At 42.1% G+C, this 22,292-nt stretch overlaps 2 protein-coding genes across 2 annotated transcripts in view; one reads left to right on the forward strand and one right to left on the reverse strand.

Annotated features, from left to right (window-relative positions):
* Nucleotides 1–16,585, forward strand: part of PIAS2 (protein inhibitor of activated STAT 2) — a 96,037-nt gene extending 79,452 nt beyond the window's left edge. The window contains exon 14 of the mRNA XM_058171059.1: nt 15,023–16,585. Within this exon, the coding sequence (XP_058027042.1) occupies nt 15,023–15,175 (153 nt within the window). The 3' untranslated portion in view covers nt 15,176–16,585. The remainder of the gene's footprint in view (nt 1–15,022) is intronic.
* LOC131192172 (elongation factor 2-like) overlaps nt 1–21,734 on the reverse strand; it is a 41,956-nt gene extending 20,222 nt beyond the window's left edge. Inside the window, exons 1-5 of the mRNA XM_058171074.1 lie at nt 21,471–21,734; nt 10,598–10,812; nt 7,265–7,446; nt 3,206–3,417; nt 709–890 (exon numbers count right to left, since the gene is read on the reverse strand). Coding sequence (XP_058027057.1) covers nt 709–890; nt 3,206–3,417; nt 7,265–7,446; nt 10,598–10,812; nt 21,471–21,701 — 1,022 coding nt within the window. The 5' untranslated portion in view covers nt 21,702–21,734. The remainder of the gene's footprint in view (nt 1–708; nt 891–3,205; nt 3,418–7,264; nt 7,447–10,597; nt 10,813–21,470) is intronic.
* Between the last annotated feature and the right edge of the window lie 558 nt (nt 21,735–22,292).

Genomic DNA, 22,292 nt, shown 5'->3' on the forward strand with positions numbered 1-22,292 from the left:
ATTGGTACTACCCTTGCTTGCCTTTGCCACCGTCGTTCTATTTCCATTTTCAGGTCTTTGTATTTTTGTCTTCTCCAGTTCTTTCTCTTTTATTCTGCTATACAGGTAGTCCTCGACTGACAGCAGTTCATTTAGTGACCGTTCAAGGTTACGACAACACTGAAAAAAGTGACTTATGACTGTTTTTACTTTTATGACCTGCAGTCACATGATCAAAATTCAGATGCTTGGCAACTGACCCGTGTTTATGACCACTGCAGTTCCCCAGGCTCATGTGATTCCCCTTTTGCGACCTTCTGACAAGCAAAGTCAATGGGGAAGCCAGATTCACTAAACCACCGTGTTGACTCTCGTAAGAATGGCAACGATTCACTTAACATCTGTGGCAAGAAAGTTCGCAGAAAGGGGCAAAACTCACTTAACAAACGTTTTGCTTAGCAACCTAAATTTTGGGCTCAACTGTACTCGTAAGGTGAAGACTATGTGTATTACCTCACCACGAGGCTACTGCAGGTAGCTTACAACAATATCAAAAAATGTGCTTTATCGCAGCCAGAGAGATGCCATTTCTTCTTAGACCCACCCTGTATTATCTTGCTTTAACAAAAGGTGCAACTGAAGGCAATCATTCTGCAAACCTGCATCCGAGGCCCTCCTTCCCTAAAGTGTATCCATGTGAGACCGAAGGTAAGGTTGCTATTTACTCACTTGTCTCCCCACAGCTTCTTCATCATGTCCTCCACTTTCTTGGCCCTGTCAGCTGCGGAGAGCTGGGCCTTTTCTCCTCTGGCTGCAAATTTGGCCACGTACATCTCGGCAAACTGCTTCAAGGTGAACGCCCAACCGTGCAAGCCGGAGCCAAAGCCAACAGTACCGATCACGGGATCGATCTGTAACCGAAGAAAGGGATTCAGGTGTTTTAAAAGAACATGGAGAAGGTAGCCTACTTGGAGATCCAATCCCTCAATTAAAGCAGCAGAAACCACAAACCAATCCATTCAATTGCACCTAGCCTCCAGCAGCTCGATTGGTTCCCCCCACCCCCAAAAAAAGAAGTGTTATAAATGTAACACACAACGGATATAAATACAGGTAGTCCTTGACTTACAACAGTTCATTGAATGACCGTTCAAAGTTGCAATAGCACTAACAAATGTGACCGATGACCCTTTTTCACACTTAACGCCCCTTGCAGCATCCCCACAATCATGTGATCAAAATTCACATACTTGGCAACGGGCTCATATTTATGACGGTTGCAGTGTCCTGGGGTCATGTGATCCCCTTTTGTGACTTTCTGACAAGCGAAGTCAAAGGGGGAAAGCCAGATTCACTTAACCAATGTGACAAGAAAGGACATTAAAATGGGCCAAAACCCACTTAACAAATGTCTCACTTTAACAACAGAAATTTTGGGATGAACTGTGGTCATAAGTCGAGGACTACCTGTAATGTATTATTTATTCAGCCAATTTGGTTAAGGGTAGCGACAGGCAATCATGGCGATTTTACGACCTGTGGACTTCAACTCCCAGAGAATTCCTGAGCCAAATAGTAATGGGCTGGGATAGCTCAGGCTGTTAAGAAGCCTGTTATTAACACAGCTGCTTGCAATTACTGCAGGTTCAAGCCCGGCCCAAGGTTGACTCAGCCTTCCATCCTTTATAAGGTAGGTAAAATGAGGACCCAGATTGTTGGGGGGGGTAATAAGTTGACTTTGTAAAAAATATACAAATAGAATGAGACTATTGCCTTATACACTGTAAGCCGCCCTGAGTCTTCGGAGAAGGGCGGGATATAAATGTAAACAAAAAAAAAAATGCTGGCTGGGGAATTCTGGGAGTTGAAGTCCACAGGTTGTAAGGTTACCATAGTTGCCCACCCCTGATCTAGAGGTTAAGGCACCAGGCCAGAAACCAGGAGACCGAGTTCTGTTCCTGCTTTGGGCACGACAGCCGGCTGGGGTGACTTTGAGTCAGTCACTCTCTCTCAGCCCATGACGTCATGCTCAGGCAACAAGCCCACAGGTCAATTCCTGTCACAACCAATAATCAAACACTTGGCTGATCATAAAAAAAAAAGAGGCTGTGCACTTGCAGGAAAATATCAGGAAGAAAACAATTTAAAAAAAAAAAAATCCAGACTTCTGCAAAGTTGGCACCTTTTAGACTTCCACCACCCAGAATTCCCCAGCCAGCCAGCTCTGGAGGAGAGGAGGGGAGGGGAGGAGAGAGTTGGAAGGGACCTTCGAGGTCTTCTAGTCCAACCCCCTGCTTAGGCAGGAAACTCTATACCATTTCAGACCAATGGTTGTCCAATCTCTTCTTAAAAACTTCCAGTATTGGAGCATTCACAGCTACTAGAGGCAAGTTGTTCCACTGGTTAATTGTTCTAACCGTCAGGAAATTTCTCCCTTAGTTCTATTCTCCTTGATTAGATTGTAAAGCGACGTCTTTGACCCAGATTTAGCTTTTGAGATCAGACAAAAAAGGACCCCGTTCCTCGAGGTTTGACTTTTTTCCCCCCCCTACCCGGAGATGCTCAAGATAGATTCTGGGACCAGGTATGTACAGGTAGTCCTCAACTTGCAACCATTTATTTAGTGGCCGTTCCAAGTTACAGCAGAACTGGAAACAGTGACTTACAACCTTTTCCCACACTTACGACAATTGCAGCATCCCCATGGTTGTGTGATCAGAATTCAGATCCTTGGCAATTGGCATGTATCTGTGACAACTGCAGTGTCCCCGAGTAACATGATCCTCTTTTATGGCCTGACATGCAAAATCAACAGGGAAACCAGATTCGCTTAATGGCCGTGTTATTAACTTAACAACTGTTGCAAGAAAGGTTCTAAAAATGGGACAAAACTCACTTAACAGCTGTTAAGGCCAGGACTACCTGTGTGGTAATCCAACCCCTTCCCAAACATTAATGCTGGTGCACCAACTCGATTACGCAAAGCCTCTATTCTTTGCGTTGGATTTTATCTAGCACAGTGTCTCCCAACTGCAGCCATTTTAAGATGTGTGGACTTCAACTCCCAGAATTCAGCTGAAACCAGCTGGGGAATTCTGGGAGTGGAAGTCCACGCATCTTCAAATGGCCGCAGTTGGGAAACACTGTGCTAGCACCACACCACGCAAATACAATCCTACGGAACTAACTTCCTCCTTGCTCCAATCTCAACGTAAGTTCTCTTTACCATAATATTACCCATGGGTCCAGTTTCACCCTCTCCGTAAGTAGAAATGATAACATTGACGTTTTCCACAATGCGCTGGAAGGTCTGGTAAAGCTCCTCGGGTTCTAATTGTAGTTCCAGCAGCGCGCGGTCCATCTTGTTCATCATCAGGACGGGCTTGATGCGCTCAGCAATCGCCTGCCGAAGCACAGTCTCCGTCTGCACGCAAACCCCTGGAGGGAAAGTTGACACCGGTATGATCTAGGCCAGGAAGGTCAAACACAAGGCCTGCGGGCCAGATCCAGCCCACGATGTGGTCGGATCCGGCCCACGGTGCCATCCTGGAAAATGTAAGGGGCCAGCCCATGTCTCTTCGGCCCAGTCTACCCAGGGCGAAGAGGAAACACGCCAGCAGTTTGGGGAGTGGCATCAAGCTGGCCACACCCACCCAGTTGGCCACACCCATTCCGTCACGTCCGTCCGTCCATCCCCACTAAGGTCAACCACAGCCCTGATGTGGTCCTCAATGAAATTGAGTTTGACACCTCTGATCTAGGCTAATTCTAGAGAAGTTGCTGAAAAGTTCCGGTATTCTAAAACTGTCAAAATTTTGGGCAACTTTGGTGGAAAGAAGAGAAACATTACTGGCTCCCTACCAGTAATGCCCAAAGATTAGGGGCAGATAACCAATCTTGTATGTTTTCATTTAAAAAATACATATCGCGTTTCTCAGCACTTAAAAGAGAAAATGATTATGGTGGTCTAGATCAGGGGTCCCCAACCTTTTGGACCTCAGGGACCACTAAATTCATAATTTTAAATCCCACGGACCACTAATATGATCTGCCTAAAGACCAGCTGGGTGGGTATGGCTAGGTGGGCGTGGCCAACTTGATGTCACTCATGCCGAGGGGTGCCTCGCCGGTCTTTACTCGCCCCTCCCCTCCCAGCCACTCCTCGCGTGTCCACCTGGGCTCTTTAGGGTCCCAACAGGAAACAGTTGTTGGAGCTAAGCAGCCACCACGAGAAAGAGTTGTCAAAACAGCTGGCTCAGTTCAGATTGGATCTGACTAAGAAGGAGGCTCAGCAGAAGCACCTCACTGAGGACTAGAAGCAAAGGCTTTCCTAGCAGAGGGAAGACCTGCGGGAGCGCAAGGCCAGGTAGTGGTGCCTGGAGGCTCAGTGGGCTGAGATGGTCAGCCAGTTCCAGGCCATGAGGCAGTCCCACTGGAACAAGCCCTCCAGCTCGCCAGCAGCGGCACTTCCCTCCAGCCTTCGCCCAAAGCCCCGCACTAAGAGGCTGAAGCAGACCCCAAGTCAGAATTTCTCCCCCCTCGACCCGTACAAGACTCCCAGAATTAAACTTTAAGCCAGAATTCTGGGAACTGAAGTCCGTCAGGCTGAAAGTTGCCAAGGTTGGAGACCCAAAGTTGGCAACTTTTAAGACTTTGTAAATTTCAATTCCCAGAATTCCTTAGCCAGCCATGAATTCCCCAACCATGCTGACTGGGGAATTCTGGGAGCTGAAGTCTACCAGTCTTAAAGTTGCCAACTTTGGAGACCCCTGATCTAATAAAACTACCTCGCTTTGAGGTGTCACCAAATATTCAACATTACTTGGGAATTCTAAAGGCCTATTATGGAAAAGTGCTTGAAAAGGCAAGAGTGGGAAAACAGCCTTCTTAGAATTGAAAAGGTGAAAATTGTGGGGAGTTCATTGAATTGCACACGCGTATTAAACAAGTTTGTTTCTACACTTTCTCCCAAAAGTAGGGAGTGAGAGATTAACACTCATAGCACAAGCGACATGCATAATTACCTGTGATGTAGGCTAGACTAGTTATTAAGTGGTTTGCCCAGGGGAATCTAGAGAGTTGTGCTGCCAAGAAGAGATTTAATCTAAACTGCCACATCTGTTTTACCTTTCCATGGTATACTGAATATACACAATAGAGAAGTGGGTAAACCATACTTTGTTGTGACAGCTTGTGAATTTGAGAGGAGAGAAAACAACAGCCAGATATCTTGTAATAATACCGCCAAGTTTTTACTGCCTTAAAAAACAACTAAATACTTGGCACCATCCACAGGGCTCAGGAATTCATAGATTGCTAATGGCTTTGTTAGCCATCCAGCAACCTTGATTGTCAGGAGTGACAGTGCCAAGGAGAATCTTATCCTTGCTACTATGCTGTGCTTCAGAAAGTCTGAGTAAATCAGGAATCTTCTTTGCCAGATGTATGCTCAGCACAAAGGTGCTCGTTGATCATATATAACAGTGAAGGAAATTTATGGATTCCTTCAGAATCAGATGCTAAGATACGGGTAGTCCTTGACTTACGACAGTAGTATTTGAAGTCACACCGGCAATGAAAAAAAAAGGACTCATGATCGTTTTTCAAACTTATGACAGTTACAGCACCTCCCTGGCCACATGATCAAAATCCAGAGGCTTGGCAACTGACTCATATTTATGACGGCTGCAGTATCCCAAGGTCACGTGATCTACCTTTTGTGACCTTCTGACAAGCAAAAATCAATGGGGAAGCCATCAAGGGCCGGTGAATAGCGCAGGCTGGTAAAGCCTGTTATTAAGAACACAGCAGCCTGCAATTACTGCAGGTTCAAGCCCGGCCCGAGGTTGACTCAGCCTTCCATCCTTTATAAGGTAGGTAAAATGAGGACCCAGATTGTTGGGGGGGCAGTAAGTTGACTTTGTAAAAAATATACAAATAGAATGAGACTATTGCCTTATACACTGTAAGCCGCCCTGAGTCTTCGGAGAAGGGCAGGGTATAAATGTAAACAAAAAAAATAATAATTAACAACCTGTGTTCCTAACTTAATTACTGCAGTGATTCCCTTAACAACCGTGGCAAGAAAGGACGTAAAATGAGGCCAAATTCACTTCACAACCGTGTCGTGTAGCAACAGAAAGTCTGGGCTCCATCGTGGTTGTAAGTCGAGGACTACCTGTATTCTTCTTCAGAGACTACCGGTACTTACTGGCTTTTTCTGCAGAGCACAATGTTCCCGCGCAATTAAAGCATCTTAATTTTAAGTACATTCACCTGAAACACAGTCAACAACTACAAGAGCTCCATCAGTGACGCGAAGGGCTGCTGTGACTTCGGAAGAGAAATCCACGTGCCCCGGGGAGTCGATTAAATTAATGAGGAAACCGGAGCCATCTTTGGATTGCTTGATAAAGGCCAAATCGTTTTCTGAGAGCTCATAGTAGAGAGAAATGGCCCTAGAAAAGAAGACAAATTGATTTCCCTAAAGCACATTTGAATTTGCGTAAAACGTCTGCATAGAATGCTCTGCCCTCTGGGTGCGCTGGAACTACAACTCCCATAATCCTCAGGCAGCAGGGCTGGGTGGGCACTAAAGTAAACTAAGACACCACGGCGTAAGACTCCTTCGTTTATCGAAGTGCAAATCTTGGAAACCAGACGCTTGGCAACTGACTCATATTTATGACGGCTGCAGTATCCCAAGGTCACGTGATCTACCTTTTGTGACCTTCTGACAAGCAAAAATCAATGGGGAAGCCATCAAGGGCCGGTGAATAGCGCAGGCTGGTAAAGCCTGTTATTAAGAACACAGCAGCCTGCAATTACTGCAGGTTCAAGCCCGGCCCAAGGTTGACTCAGCCTTCCATCCTTTATAAGGTAGGTAAAATGAGGACCCAGATTGTGGGGGGGGGGCAATAAGTTGACTTTGTAAAAATATACAAATAGAATGAGACTATTGCCTTACACACTGTAAGCCGCCCTGAGTCTTCGGAGAAGGGCGGGGTATAAATGTAAACAAAAAAAAAATAATAATTAACAACCGGTGTTCCTAACTTAATTACTGCAGTGATTCCCTTAACAACCGTGGCAAGAAAGGCCGTAAAATGAGGCCAAATTCACTTCACAACCGTGTCGTGTAGCAACAGAAAGTCTGGGCTCCACAGTGGTTGTAAGTCGAGGACTACCTGTATTCTTCTTCAGAGACTACCGGTACTTACTGGCTTTTCCTGCAGAGCACAATGTTCCCGCGCAATTAAAGCATCTTAATTTTAAGTACATTCACCTGAAACACAGTCAACAACTACAAGAGCTCCATCAGTGACGCGAAGGGCTGCTGTGACTTCGGAAGAGAAATCCACGTGCCCCGGGGAGTCGATTAAATTAATGAGGAAACCGGAGCCATCTTTGGATTGCTTGATAAAGGCCAAATCGTTTTCTGAGAGCTCATAGTAGAGAGAAATGGCCCTAGAAAAGAAGACAAATTGATTTTCCTAAAGCACATTTGAATTTGCGTAAAACATCTGCATAGAATGCTCTGCCCTCTGGGTGCGCTGGAACTACAACTCCCATAATCCTCAGGCAGCAGGGCTGGGTGGGCACTAAAGTAAACTAAGACACCACTGCATAAGACTCCTTCGTTTATCGAAGTGCAAATCTTGGAAACCAGACGTTGAGTTCTCGCTTTCTCTCTCATTCCCAACTCCCTTCTAGAAAGTAGTAACTTCCGAGTTTCCAGCTATAAAACAAGCCTCTGCATGTTAGGAAAGCTTTGCTGGTATGGCCATTGAGATTTTAGCTTTATGGATTTTTTTTAAAAACATATACGATCACCAAAATTAAAAAGGACAATTTAAACAAGAAATGTTGATGAGGAAGAGAAAAATAGCAGGATAACAAGAATTGGAAGGGACCTTGGAGGTCTTCTTAGTCTCTAACCCCTTGCTCTAGCAAAAAACCCTGCACCATTTGAGACAAAGGATTGTCCAATCTCTTCTTAAAAACTTCCAGTGTTGGAGCATTCACAACTTCTGGAGGCAAATTGTTCCACTGATTGTTTTAACTGCCAGGAAATTTCTCCTTAGTTCTTGGTTCTCTGCTTGCTTAGTTTCCATCCGTTGCTTCTCGTCTTGCCTTCTGATGCTTTGGAGAATCGACTGACCCCCACCCTTCCTTGTGGCAGCCTCTCAAATTTTGGAGTGCTGGTATCATATCACCCCTAATCCTTCTTTTCATGAGACAGCCCCAATTTCTGCAATTATTCGTCATATGTTTTAGATTATTGAATTTGAATTAAACTGTTGAGTTAAATTAAATAAGCTGACCGTCTCCATACAGCACGTTTAACTTGCTGCTGAATTAATTCATGTTTGCCGTTTTCACAATATACTGAACCATAAATCAACCAATTCAATAAATCACAAAAACTCTCTGTGAGGTTAATAGTAACTAAGTTTAGTGTGTTGTGCACATTCATTCATCCACAAGTCTTCAAAGTCTTTTATAAAGATGTAAAGCAGTGTTTCTCAATCGTGACAACATTTTAACAAACTGCAACTCTGTTTGGTTTGGTGGCAGCAGTGCCTCAGATAGAAAGTCCATACAGAGAGTGGTAAGTGACAATAAAGTTGTTATTCTATTCTATTCTATTCTATTCTATTCTATTCTATTCTATTCTATTCTATTCTATTCTATTCTATTCTATTCTACTCTATTCTACTCTAGTCTAGTCTATAGTCTAGTCTAATCTAGTCCATTTTCTATTCTATTCTATCTTCTATTCTATTTTAATCTAGTCCAGTCTATTTTCTATTTTAATCTAGTTCAGTCTATTTTCTATTCTATTCTATTCTAGTCTAGTCTAGTCCATTTTCTATTCTATTCTATACTAGTTGGATACCTGTGCTTCGCTACAAAACTATTGATTGGGCTTGATAAAGCAACACTTACACCTTGAAAATTAATGAGTAGTTACGATCCGCCTCTCCTCTCCCCTTCTCTCCCTCAGCCTTGCCCCACAGAAGCTTCCCCTATCCTATCCCCTGCTTGCTGCTGTGAAAGTAGAACTGAAACTCCTCTCCTCTGCTTGTGTTTTGCATTTGGAACAGATTTCTTTTCAAGTGGGGAGGGGGAGTCGAACTCCTAAGCCTCAGAGCGTGTTAATCATAATATAGGAAATATTAAAGCTCTGATGGTCATTTCAAAAAAAAACTTACAAAAACTTAGCACCTACAAGCTAAGAGGAACATACGTGGCAAAGTTCAAGTTTATAGGCTTTACAGTTCTGAAGATTTTGTGATTACAGCGTGAGCAGTTTTCACTTTTATATATAGAGATTCTATTCTATTCTATTCTATTCTATTCTATTCTATTCTATTCTATTCTATTCTATTCTATTCTAATTCTAGTCACCTAGTTTATTCTATTCTATTCTATTCTAGTCTAGTCTATTCTAGTCTATTCTAGTCTAGTCTAGTCTAGTCTAGTCTATACTGTAGTCTCTCTTATCTTATCTTCTTATTATGAAGATATGTGGAATTCAACTCCCAGTATTCCCAAACCAGCATGGCTGGCTGGGCGATTCTGGGAATTGAAGTCCAGACATCTTAATGTTTCTAAGGTTGAGAAACACTGATGTAAAGTATATCACATTTCTTTATTTTGTATGCTGTTCATACAAATAATGCAGAAATGCCTCCTTGCTTGGGAAAAAGTGTGTGGCCTTCATCCTAACCATGTTTGATAAGCCGATGCCATGTTTCTTTCATGTGATGTTAATGCTGGTAGTCCTTGACTTACAACCATTCGTTTAGTGACTGGAGGACATGCTGTGTAAAGGAGTGAATTAGAGATTTCTCTTCAAACTTTCTCGGCAGTTGGAAGGCGGGCTAATAACAGTCAAGGTTAACAGCCCGAACATACCAGAGGGTTGGAACCATCTGAAGATGCAAACCACGTGTCCCTCTGAGGGACTGTGGATTGGACAATGCTGACCGGACCAAAGGGAGGAGGGCCTTGGGGATATTTCTTATATGTAATTTCCGCACCAAATGTCTCAGAGCTTGCTTTCTTTTTGTTGCTTTCCGTTCATACTAGGTAAAAGTACCTATCTCTAAAAACAATGGAGTTGGGGTTTTTCTTTCTTGAGTATTGAAAGGAGGCATACCTGACAGAGTGTCTGGAAAACCTGCCAATTAACACAACTGGCCAACGTGACCTGTGACACTTGGAGATGGAGTTATTTCCTAGTTTAATTATACGGCGGGAAAGATTTAGACTTGGTTTTCCACTGAAGCTGTGCTGATATAATGTACTCATTAAAAATGACCTTTGAGAAGGAGCCCTGTCTCAGAGTCCTGATTTGCTTGAGCTCGTTAGTCAGAGCCTTGGCAGAGCATTTTACTGAGTGCTCCTATGAACAAGAAACAACTTGAAAGTCTAAGTTACAAGAGTCAGTTACTCTAACCTATAAAATCAGTCAGGAGTGTGAATTTTTCAAAATAAACTAGCATAAACCAACTGGAAGCCTCCTATCTTCGGAACACTCCATCTGTAACTGATGTTTCATTTTTGTGTCGATAGTCAAAAAGGACTGCAGATAAAAGTGAACAATACTCACGTAGATTTGATTGTGATACACCTTTCCTGCTCATCTTTCCGTGTGTCAGTAAATCGTGTTTCACCAGCCCTGGCAGAAGCGATGATACCCGCTTTACACACTAAGGAATCTGTAAGCGTGGACTTGCCATGATCAACATGAGCAATCACCGACATGTTTCTGATGTTGGACTTTTTGTCCATGATCGCTCGGATCTGGTCTACTGTAAAATTCACCTGAAAGTGAAGAACAGAAAGTAAATAAAAAAGATACAGGGAACATAACTGGGGGAGGTTTTATTCCATAAATATTTTCACAGAAACTAAAACAGAAAGCTTTTGTAGCATTTATTTATGCCACAAGGTGGTGTTGGCTCTAAGCAACCACACAGAATTTCTCCCCGACTATCTCTTACCTGATCCTTCAGTTCTTTCAACAGTGTGCCTATCTTTGCTGTGACTCAGTGGTCCCTAACCTTTCTGGCTCTGAGAACTGGTGGCAGAATGAGAGAGGAGATGGTTGTGTGTGTGTGTGTGCTGCTTGCACAAATGCAGCTTTGTGCATACACACATTCATCCACCGCTTGCATGACCCAGTTCCTAAAGGGCTATGGACCGGTACCAGGCTGCAGACCGGGTTGCGGGGGGGGTGTTGGGGACCCCTGCTTTAACTGATTCTATCCTTGCTGCTGGCCTTCCTCTCCTACTCCTCGCTCATCCCATCTTTCCCATCATCAGAGCCTTCTCTAGATAGCTAAGTCTTCACATAATGCATTAAGACAGGGGTCTGCAAACTTGGCTCTTTTAAGCTTTGCTGGCTGAGGAACTCTGGGAGTTGACGTCGACAAGTCTTAAAAGAGCCAAGTTTGCAGACCACTGCATTAAGATATTATATCAGGTCTCTGTAATATCGATCAGGTGGTGGTGTTTTTTTAAAAAATGCCTTTATTGGAATAATATTGTACTGTAGTCCAGCTGAAATGAATTTTGCAATCCCTTTTCAACTTTTCAACTTCATCTTGGGATTCTAGTCATAGCCTAGCATTGCAAACTGTTACTTTTCAACAGAATTAAAACAATGAATTTTAACCTTAATTGTCATTCAGTGTCAGCTTTCTCTGCTGCTAGGCTCACTCCTGGCTTTTCAATTTTTTTAAAAAAAACCTGAAATCATAAAACTATCAAATTAAACTGTCAGACAGCAATACTCCTGCTTTGTGGAATACAGGATCATAATTATTTAACAGATAGCTAATTATCTAGTATACTATTCCCATATGAGCAGAACATGCTACGGTGATCTCAAATTCTATCTTTTTAATAACCAAAAGAAGTTACAGCAACCGTATTATCCATCTATAGTATCTTCTGTAATTGACTTTCCCCAATAATATAGCTATACCTATCATCACACAGCTGAATTATATTGGCATTTGTTGGGTTTTGTAGTTAAAAATCAGACTTTAACCCAGGAGCGTCCAATCTTGAAAAGGTTACGATCTGTGGACTTCAACTTCCAGAATTCCCCAACCAGCATGACTGGCTGGGGAATTCTGGGAGTTAAAGTCCACAGATCTTAACTTTTCCAAGGTCGGATACCCCTGCTTTAACCATTCCTCTCATCAAAGCAATGCTATTGTTAGCACCTTGCTATAGCAGAGCAAGTAAATTTTTTTCTTCAATCATTAGAATTGTTATGCAGTCAATCACTTAGGACAATTTTTGCCCGTTTCTGTTGTACTTTCAAAGTTGGGCAGAAAACTTTTTACTTGCCATGCTAGTGAGATGCTAATGATACCATTGCTTTGATGAGAGGCATGGTTAAAGCAGGGGTATGCGACCTTGGAAAAGTTAAGATCTGTGGACTTCAAGTCCCAGCATTCCTCAGCCACATTCCAAAGCTGGGAACAGTATATCTAAAGTTCCTGAGCCTTTGGCTTTCCAAGTCATCTAAAGCATGGTCTAAAATAACCCATGCCAGCTGCTTCTTGAGATGAGTGACACTTGGCACTGACACTGCAACTGGGAGGGTCTTGAAGCATAAGACTCAACCAGCACACACTCCACTCTCTGACAATCCCATTTTTCTAGAGCAAGGCTGTCCCGGCAACTTTGCATGATGGTTGGGGAATTCTGGGAGTTGAAGTCCACAAGTCTTAAAGTTGCCATGGTTGGACAGCCCTGCTAGCATAGGAGGAAATTCTGGGAGTTGAAGTCCACAAGTCTTAAAGTTGCCAAGGTTAGACAGTCTTGCTCTAGGAAGGCACAGGGGCCTAAGTGTTCATTTGTGAAAGCTCTCACAATGCCTTGATTCAGCAGTGTGTGCATGTCCCTGGGCCAGAGAGAGAAGAACAGCCGGCTGACAGTTACAATTGTGGAGTTAACCAGCAAAGGCAGCCAAAGTCTGCGAAGTCCCACCGTTTCTACAAAGAGTTGTCAGTTATGATTAAAGTAACTGCAAATTTTTTCCTTGCTAAGTCGCCATGGAGATGATGGCACTGGGAATGATATATTAAACATGTATGCTGTCCAACTGCAGATCTTTTGCATGGAATGAGATGTTATTATAAAGAAAAATGGTAGTGGATGATTATAAAAAAGAAGATAGAGAATTTTCTGAAGAACAATCTTAATAAAAAGCATTAAAAGTAAGAAGATTTGGGGTGTAAGTGGAGCTTTTATAAGAGGGTATTTTATACAACACAATAGCAGATTTAAAAAGAAAAAGGGAAGAAAATATACTAATGATTTTGAGTGAGATTGGAAAAAAAACTTTCAAATTCTCCAGGAATGACAACTATTATTCACCAAATTAAGTTTTTACAGATGCAATTATCTATGTTAGCAGTGAGAGAGAGGGAATTAAAGATGAACTTGTAAGACAAAGACATTTTGAATCTGCAAATAAACCAGAGAGTTGGTTGGCATATAAGATTAAAAAAAAAGAAATGAAAGTTATGTTAAAGTTACAAAAAGGAAATACTCGAAGTACAGATAATGCAAACACGCAAAATGTGTTTCTTCCCTATGATACAAAGGTCAAGAAATACCTTTGGACAAAGTGGATGAATGCAAGCAGAGATTACAGAAGGTAATCAAGCGAAGATAATTTTTGAATGGACTTTTAACAATACAGATGAAGCTATCAAAAAGACTAAAACAGAAAAATGATTTATTTATGGTTTTGAGAATTAGGCTGGATAGATTACAGAAAGAAAATCATGTTGTAACTTTAGAAAAAGAGGTAAATTTATAATTGTATTTATAACCGCTATGAAGAAGATCTGAACCCATTTTTTATATTTCATTTCTTTTTTTATTTTTCAATTTTCCTTTGATTTCTTTCTTTTTTACTTTAAATTGGTTTGCATTAGATTTTATCTTATTGCTTAAAAGTTTCAATAAAAATTATGTATATATATATATAAAAAAAGTAATTGCCCTTGGCTATTTTTCTATTGCAGCTTTTAGTAGCGTATGTGTAAAGAGCTTACAGGATAGGCTTAGATAATAAAAGTTTATATTGTTTATTGTTTTCTTACTCGGAAAACATTTTATAATATTAGTTTTCAGTCCCATTACAGTGTAAAACTCCCACTAGGATTTCTTTCTGGGTAACTTGAACAGACTAATCCTCCTATAACCCAAAAAAGTATCTCTACCACCCTCTTAATGTCAGTATTGTTAAACATCAGTTTTTTAAGAGTTATATATTTGATCTACTAATGAAAGCCATTGTTGAGGATCCCTTCTGTTTCTTTCCCACTATTATTTACTGCTATAAAGGGGGAAAGAAAGAATAAATAAATACGATATTTCTGTCAATGGGAGAGACATATCTACGCAGATTCTCAGTCATCCAGGTCACGGTTGTTCCAAAAAGGTGCTTTTTTCAAAAGGAAACTGGACTTTCTTTGTTTTTGCTTGAAGATGTTTCACTTCTCATCCAAGAAGCTTCTTCAATTCTGAAGAACTGAAGAACTGAACATCCAGGAAGCTTCTTCACGTTCTGAAGAACTAAAGACGCTTCTTGGATGAGAAGCAAAACATCTTCAAGCAAAACCAAAGAAAGTTCAGTTGCCACCTTTGGGACAATGGGAGGGACAGTTTATTGAATTGGAAAGCAATGATTCTGGCTTAGCCAAATGCGTGAACCTAGTCCTCTATATATAGAAGAGAAACTTATTTGTTATTTGCTTATTTATTAAATCTAGAAGGGTGCACAATTCTATCAAGACTCTGGGCTGGGTATAATATCAATATGTCAAACCAATTCAAGAGAACCACAAAAGTCTGGAAAAGAATAAACACAAAGTCCTGGGGGCGGGGGGAATGTTTTAAGGGCCTGTTTAAACAAAAGCAAAGCCCGAAGGTCAGAATGCAAACAATGAAATTGAAACATACAAGATGTTCAATTTATTCCTACTTTTGGTTTCTCCTCATCCAGACGAAGAAAGCAGCTGAGAACGATTTCAGAAGACTCTGGATATCGCTATCCCATTATCTCCGATCACTGCTCATTGAATTTATGAGAGTAACATCTATACAAAAGCAGATTCCCTACCTACACCTGATAAGAATTTGCTGCAAAAATCCGTAATCCCTAAAACGGCAATACTTTGTAAAATAATGTTTAAAACTAATAAACAAGTCTTCTTGCAGAAAAGATTTCTTCTCTTCGTGGCTGTTTTCGGCACTCGAGATACACTAAAAGAAAGAAGTGAAGAAATATGAGTGCTTTTCATTACATGGTTGTTATAGGCAGATTGTGATTCATATTGTGATTAACAGAGTCAGGTAGGAGTTCCAATGAACAAAATCCTTTTTAAAAAAAATAATAATAAATATACACTAAAATTTTATGCCAACCAGATAAAACAATCTGGTAAAGTAACCATCTAACTTAGCCCTTAGATCAGGGCTCACCCAATCTCTGGGCCGTAGCCCACTACCAGGCTGCCTCCTATTGTGTCTGTCTTCTGCACCTGTATGGTCTTCTGCACCTGTATGTCTTCTGCACCTGTCTGGTTTCACTCCGCAACCCAGCAAGACAGACACAGACTTCAGAGGATAATTAGAACTGCAGAAAAAAACAATGGTTACCAACCTGCCTTCCGCTGAGGACCTGTATACTGCACGAGTCAAAAAGAGGGCTGGGAAAATATCTACAGACCCCTCACATCCTGGATATAAACTGTTTAAACTCCTACCCTCAAAATGACACTACAGAGCACTGCACACCAGAACAACTAGACACAAGAACAGGTTTTTCCTGAAGGCCATCACTCTGCTAAACAAATAATTCCTTCAACACTGTCAAATTAACTACTAAGACTGTATTACTATTCTTCTCATCTTTCCTATTACCTATGGTATTTCCTTTTCTACTTATGACTATAACTTTGTTACTTGTATCTTTACAATTTATACTGTATTGTTTTAATTATTTTTTTATTGAAAAAGTTTTAAAAAAACAAACAAACGTTTTTCCCCCTTCCCCCCCCCTCAAAACCCCCTTCCCCCCTCCCTTCACACACACACACACACACACCCCGGCTTCCCGGGTCAATCACAAGGTATTGTTACACATAAACCAAACAGAGAGTAAGATTTTCCCTTCTAATCCAATTAGCCTCATCCGAGTCTTTTCATTTCCTAACCTCCCCCATAACATTCTATAATAATACATCCTAATTATTCAAAGGCAATCTGATATCTCTTAATTATTTTGTAAATAATCAATCCATTTTTCCATTCAATTAAATATCTTTTCTACGTATTGTCTTTCAAAAACTGTATTGTTTTATTTAGCTTCCTAGTATGATTTATGTTGATTGCTTATATAGTATCCTATGACTAAGTGTTGTATCTTATGATTCATGATGTATATATTTATGATGAGCATGATTTATCACTTATATCTTTATGTACACTAAGAGCTTATGCACCAAAGACAAATTCCTTGTGTGTTCAATCACACTTGACCAATAAAGAATTCTATTTTCCATTCCATTCCATTCTTTCTTTCTTCTGTTCTGTTCTTTCATTATTGGTGCTAAGCACAAATGTTTTTCCATGTTGAGTATAACATAACATAACATCAGAGTTGGAAGGGACCTTGGAGGCCTTCTAGTCCAACCCCCTGCCCAGGCAGGAAACCCTACACCATCTCAGTCAGATGGTTATCCAACATTTTCTGTTGTGTTCTGTTCTGTTCTGTTCTGTTCTCAACAGGACCACATGAGCAGCGGGCCAGCAGGCATTGCAGCTCAACGTGCACAAACTGAGCTGCCCATGCATGCGTGTACACCCCAGCCCACTGCTCGCATGAGTATTTAAACTCTTGTAAGACGAGGACTATTTGTATACACCAAATAATGATCATAATTGTAAGCCACTAACCTAATAGGATTCCAAGTCTCTTCGGTCTTACATCTTTATACTTGCTTATCTTTTTAGTAAAACCTAAACTCTAACGTAGCTCTACTTTTAACTAAATCTGTCCTGATGCGCCTTTTGTACACTTCTACCCAAAAATCCCAGGCAGGCCAGATCCAAAATCCATCTCTCTCTCTCTCTCTCTCTCTCTCTCTCTGCTGTGGCCTGACGGTCCTCAGCTCTGCTTTCTGAAGTACTCCTATCACCTGGCTGCCCAGGTGAGATATGCCAGCATCATGACCAGGCTGAAGCGTGGCTGGTGCACTTCCTAGGATAGGGGGAGCTCTTCCTGAATCGGTCCACGCTGAAGCTGCATCAGATGAACCTGTGAGACTTCTGGGCTCTCCTGTTCCTGCAGCATCAGCTGCTTTCTTTCTCTCACCCCTCTCACCTGTCACTGACCCTCTGCCACCTCCAATGTCTCTCTGTCTTTTCAAAGTTGCACAGCAGGTATTTTCCTTTTCTCCTTGGCCCTGTTTTTTTTTTAACTCTCTTCTTTTTCCTCCTTCAGTTTCCTGGCATCTCAGTGGCCGAACCCTGCCACAAAACTCTCTTTTGAGGCAACCAGGCTCCTTGAGCCTTTGAGCCTTTCAAGAAAAGACTGGACTGTTGTTTGTCAGAAATGGTGTAGGGTCTCCTGCTTGAGCGGGGGTTGGAATAGAAGACCTATAAGGTCCCTTCCAACTCTGTTAATCTGTCCATTTCCCCCCCCCCTCTTCCTAAAGCTCATTCTTCATAGCAAAGTAGGGCCCTTAAAAGAATCCAGGTAAGAAGTGGGGGGAGCGCACAGGCATTCTTGGTGCCATGCAGCCCACACTTTCAAATTATCACAGCCTGTCTTGGGCTCTTAGTTTATGACACACTGATTTGGGGAGATGGAATGGAATGGAATTGAAATAGAAAAGAATTGGAGTTGGAGTTGGAATGGAATGGAATGGAATAGAATATAGAAACGGTGCAGAGAAAAGCAAAAAAAGATGATGAGGGGACTGAAACACATGAAGAACGGTTGCCGGAAATGGATATGTCTAGTTTAATGAAAAGGATGAAGGATGACATGATAGCAGTCTTCCAATATTTCAGGAGCCGCCACAAAGAAGAGGGGCTCAACCTATTCTCCAAAGCACCAGAAGGCAGAACAAGAAGCAATGGATGGGAACTAATCAAGGAGAGATCCAATCTAGAACTAAGGAGAAATTTTCACAGAGTTATTAGAATTAACAAGTAGAACAGCTGCTCCAGAAGTTGTGGGTACTCCATCACTGGAGGTTTTTAAGAGGAGATTGGACAGCCATTTGTCTGAAATGATATAGGGTCTGCTGCTTAAGCAGGGGGTTGGACTAGAAGACCGCCAAGGTCCCTTGCAATTCTGTTAATAATACAAGTCTTTGACTCAATTCTTAATGCACATTTCCACATGTTATACTGGTCTACAGGGGAGTTTGTGGTTCAGAATCTTCTTCAGAATGCTGCCATTGTCATGTGTTGTATTGAATGTTCATTATTTTAAGTTATAACATGGATTATTGTGGGAGGGGGTGCTTAGGACAGTACATAAACCCAGCCAATGTGGTTTATCCTCACAAATTGAAATGCTACCTGAAACTCAGCCATTTTGTGCAAATTTCTGTGGCAAAACTTGACAACAGCCTCTATTCTAGACAGTTCAAGATATTTCAGAATAAACCCAGCAAGGATTAGGACACGTGAACTTAAGAAATTACTGCTTTCTCTTAAAATACGCCAATATTATACTACATAAACCAGATTAGAGCCACACAGATTCTCAGAACAAGGATGACGTTATGAGTCTACCTTATAGGTAAGGATTACTGCATGTAACACAGTTAACACTTTAAATACTCTAAATATGAATTCTCATCCTTGAAAGCCACCTTCATTCTATCTTTGGGTAAAATGCAACATTCTGATTGTGTTTCTTTAAATATGCTTGGTACATTCTGCAGCTATTTAAAGCTATGCAGATGGGGGGGGGGAACTATCCCCCTCCAACATTCTTGCAGTTCCTGCTGCAGTATAAAAGACACTAAGAAAACACAGCTAATTTTTTACTGGACAATTCGGAGAATCGACATACAAAAAAGATAGCAATTAATTTATTTTTTTTAAAAATACACAATGTGTTCTCTAGTCCACCCCCTCAAATGCTGCTATTCCTTAAATAACCTTGTGCAGCGTTTTAGGGGACCCACAAAAGTCACTGCAATGAACATATATGAGGGTGAGCATAAACAGATGGGTTTTTTTTAGTATATGAATAATAGAGGAAGGAAAGCATTTACGAAGCTATTTAGAATATCAAGAAAAGTCCATATCTATAATATAAATGATTTGGGGAGGAAATTAAAGCAAATATATCAGCTTTGGGGTTCTGGATAGCCAATACATACAGGACATTCTTCCAAATATTTCTTCAGAGTTACAGAATAACCCTTTAACAGGCCAATAGAGTAAACAATGCCAGCAATCAAAGGAAAATCCCCTTGAATCAAGGAGGGGGGAAAAAGCCACAATCATACAACAGTGCCCAACTCACAGTGAGATTTTGAAAAAAAAAATATTAGAGGAGACAGTGGTGGGGGAACAGGACTTGCACTGCTAAGATGCTTCAGTAAATAATTATAATAATAGTCTGGAAAGTGAATATTGCAATATCGGGATACGGCAGCCTAGAAGCGAAAGAATGGTCGAAAATTGCAAAATGCAAAGAGCCACAAACAGAAGTAGAGAACAACTGTGGCAAAAGAAAGCAGAGATAGTAACTACCAATAGCAATAGGTGCCTTAGGTGCAATCCCCAAACATCTGGAGTGTTACTTGAATCACCATTGGCTTTGACAAAAATCCTCAATTGCAAAAGACAGCTCTCACCTTGGAACAATTGGATACTACTACTACTACTACTACTACTACTATTATTATTATTATTATTATATTTACACAAAATAACAGTATACACAGCAAACGAGATAACTATGCTGGATTTCATATCACAGACCACTAGTCGCAACACTTCCCAAGCGTTTAGGACTGTGTGATGTATCGGCGAATTATGCAAGCAGATCCCAGTAAGGGATGATTATTATTATTATTATTATTATTATTAATTTTATTCATTAAACATGAAACTCAGTCAACTGAACATTCAAAAATGCATCACAAATAGCATTGATTGGTGCTGATATACGGATTGCTGCCAGCGTCCTAGGTATCATTATCATCATTATTTATTATTATTATTTATTATTATAGCAGCACATCTGCCTTATCCTTGTTATACCTTGTGTTGTACACTGAGAGCATATGCACCAAGACAAATTCCTAGTGTGTCCAATCACACTTGGCTAATAAAAAATTCTATTCTATTCTATTCTATTCCTATTCCTATTCCTGTTCTATTTTAATTCTATTCTATTCTATTCTATTTCTATTTCTATTCTATTCTATTCTATTCTATTCTATTCTATTCTATTCTATTCTATTCTATTCTATTCTATTCTATTCTATTCTATTCTATTCTATTCTATTCTATTCTTCATTCCAATATTCTATTCTATTCTATTCTATTCTATTCTATTCTATTCTATTCTATTCTATTCTATTCTATTCCTAATTCTATTCTATCTCCAATCTCCAATCTCCAATCTCCTATCTCCTATCCCGGGTGGTTGGGAAGGGACCCCATAGGTGGACCAAAATGCCAAATCCAGCCCCGAACATCTGGCTGGCTGTGCAACCAACCAAGCAACCTTATAACCCTAATAAACTATCGCCATGATGCCCGAGTTAACTTCCAGCCTTTTAAAGAATCAGCGCAGAGATCAAACAATCCCAAGTGGATCTTTTTTTAATCAGCTGTGTTGGGGGGGGCTCATCCTCGGCGCAAGGGATGATGGGCTTTGTAGTCCTCCAACCCAGCTGGGCACCAGCGCAAGGAGAAACACACACACACACACACACACACATATATATAAATATATATATATACACCTTCCAGCCTCCAACCCATCCTATTGGGCAAGACAGCTGACCCTTTATATCAGGACTGGGCGGGGGGGGGGGAGGGAGAGAGGCAACCCAAATTAGCTGCCAGGGAAACAGACCCACATTGACAATTCCTCCCTCTTCCCCCCCCCCAACAATACCCCACGTCCTCTAGGGAGGATGTCACTGACATCATCCTGACATGGGTCCTGCAATAGGAATGACGGCGGCGGCGGCGGCGGGAGGGGGGAAGAGAGAGAGCGAGAGCGAGAGAAAGCGCGAGCAACTGCCCTGAAAATGGCTGTCGGAGAGGCCGGGGCCAGGGTGGGGTCTCTAGGAAAGAAGGGCTGCTACGGACCCCACGGGCGCCCGCGTCCCCAAATGGGGCTGCGACGGGGTCGCCGGCCTTCCCCCCTCGGGGTACCGCGCCTTTTCGCCCGGGGTTTCGCTCACCATTTTGGCGGATGGTTCTAGATTGCGCCGCGCCGCCTCAGAAACCGCCGCCGCCTCAGACCGCGGAGGTCGGAGAGAGCCGAAGAGGAGGAGGAGGAGGGGAGAAGGAAGAAAAAAAAAAAAAAAGAGAGGCCAAGACCACAATCGGGCGCGGGGAATCCTAGAGCGGACACAACAAAGGCGGAGGTGGTGGTGGTGGTGATGATGGTGGTGAGGGAGACCCTCTGGCATGCAGATTTCAATCTATGGTCTGCAGCTCGGGCTCTGGGAGGGAGGGGGCCCGGCGCGCGGTCCTCCGGAAGGCGCGTTCGCGTTGGCGTCGCCGCCGGCGGTTTTCCCACGCTCTCTCCCACCCCCGCCGTTATCTTCACGGCGCAGCGCGGGGAGTGCAGAGGGAGGGAGCGGCCAGTGGCCTCACACGTCATGTTTTCTTGCAAGACAGTCCTCCACTTACAGCACTTCCTTTAGTGCAGGGGTTTCCAACCTTGGCAACTTTAAGCCTGGAGGACTTCAACTCCCAGAATGCCCCAGCAAAGCTGGCTGGGGCATTCTGGGAGTTGAAGTCCTCCAGGCTTAAAGTTGCCAAGGTTGGAGACCCCTGCTTTAGTGACGGTAGAGAGTTCTAAACGAATGTGACTTAGGACCGTTTTTTCGCAGTTACGACCGTTGCGGCAATTCCCCCATGGTCACTCGTGATCAAAATTCAAATGGGTTTCATATTTGTGACCTTTGCTGTGTCCCTAGATCATGGCACATCCTGGACATAAACTGTTTCAACTCCTACCCTCAAAACGACGCTACAGAGCACTGCACACCAGAACG

Source organism: Ahaetulla prasina, chromosome 2, assembly GCF_028640845.1.
Source record: "Ahaetulla prasina isolate Xishuangbanna chromosome 2, ASM2864084v1, whole genome shotgun sequence".
Taxonomy (NCBI): Eukaryota; Metazoa; Chordata; class Lepidosauria; order Squamata; family Colubridae; genus Ahaetulla; species Ahaetulla prasina.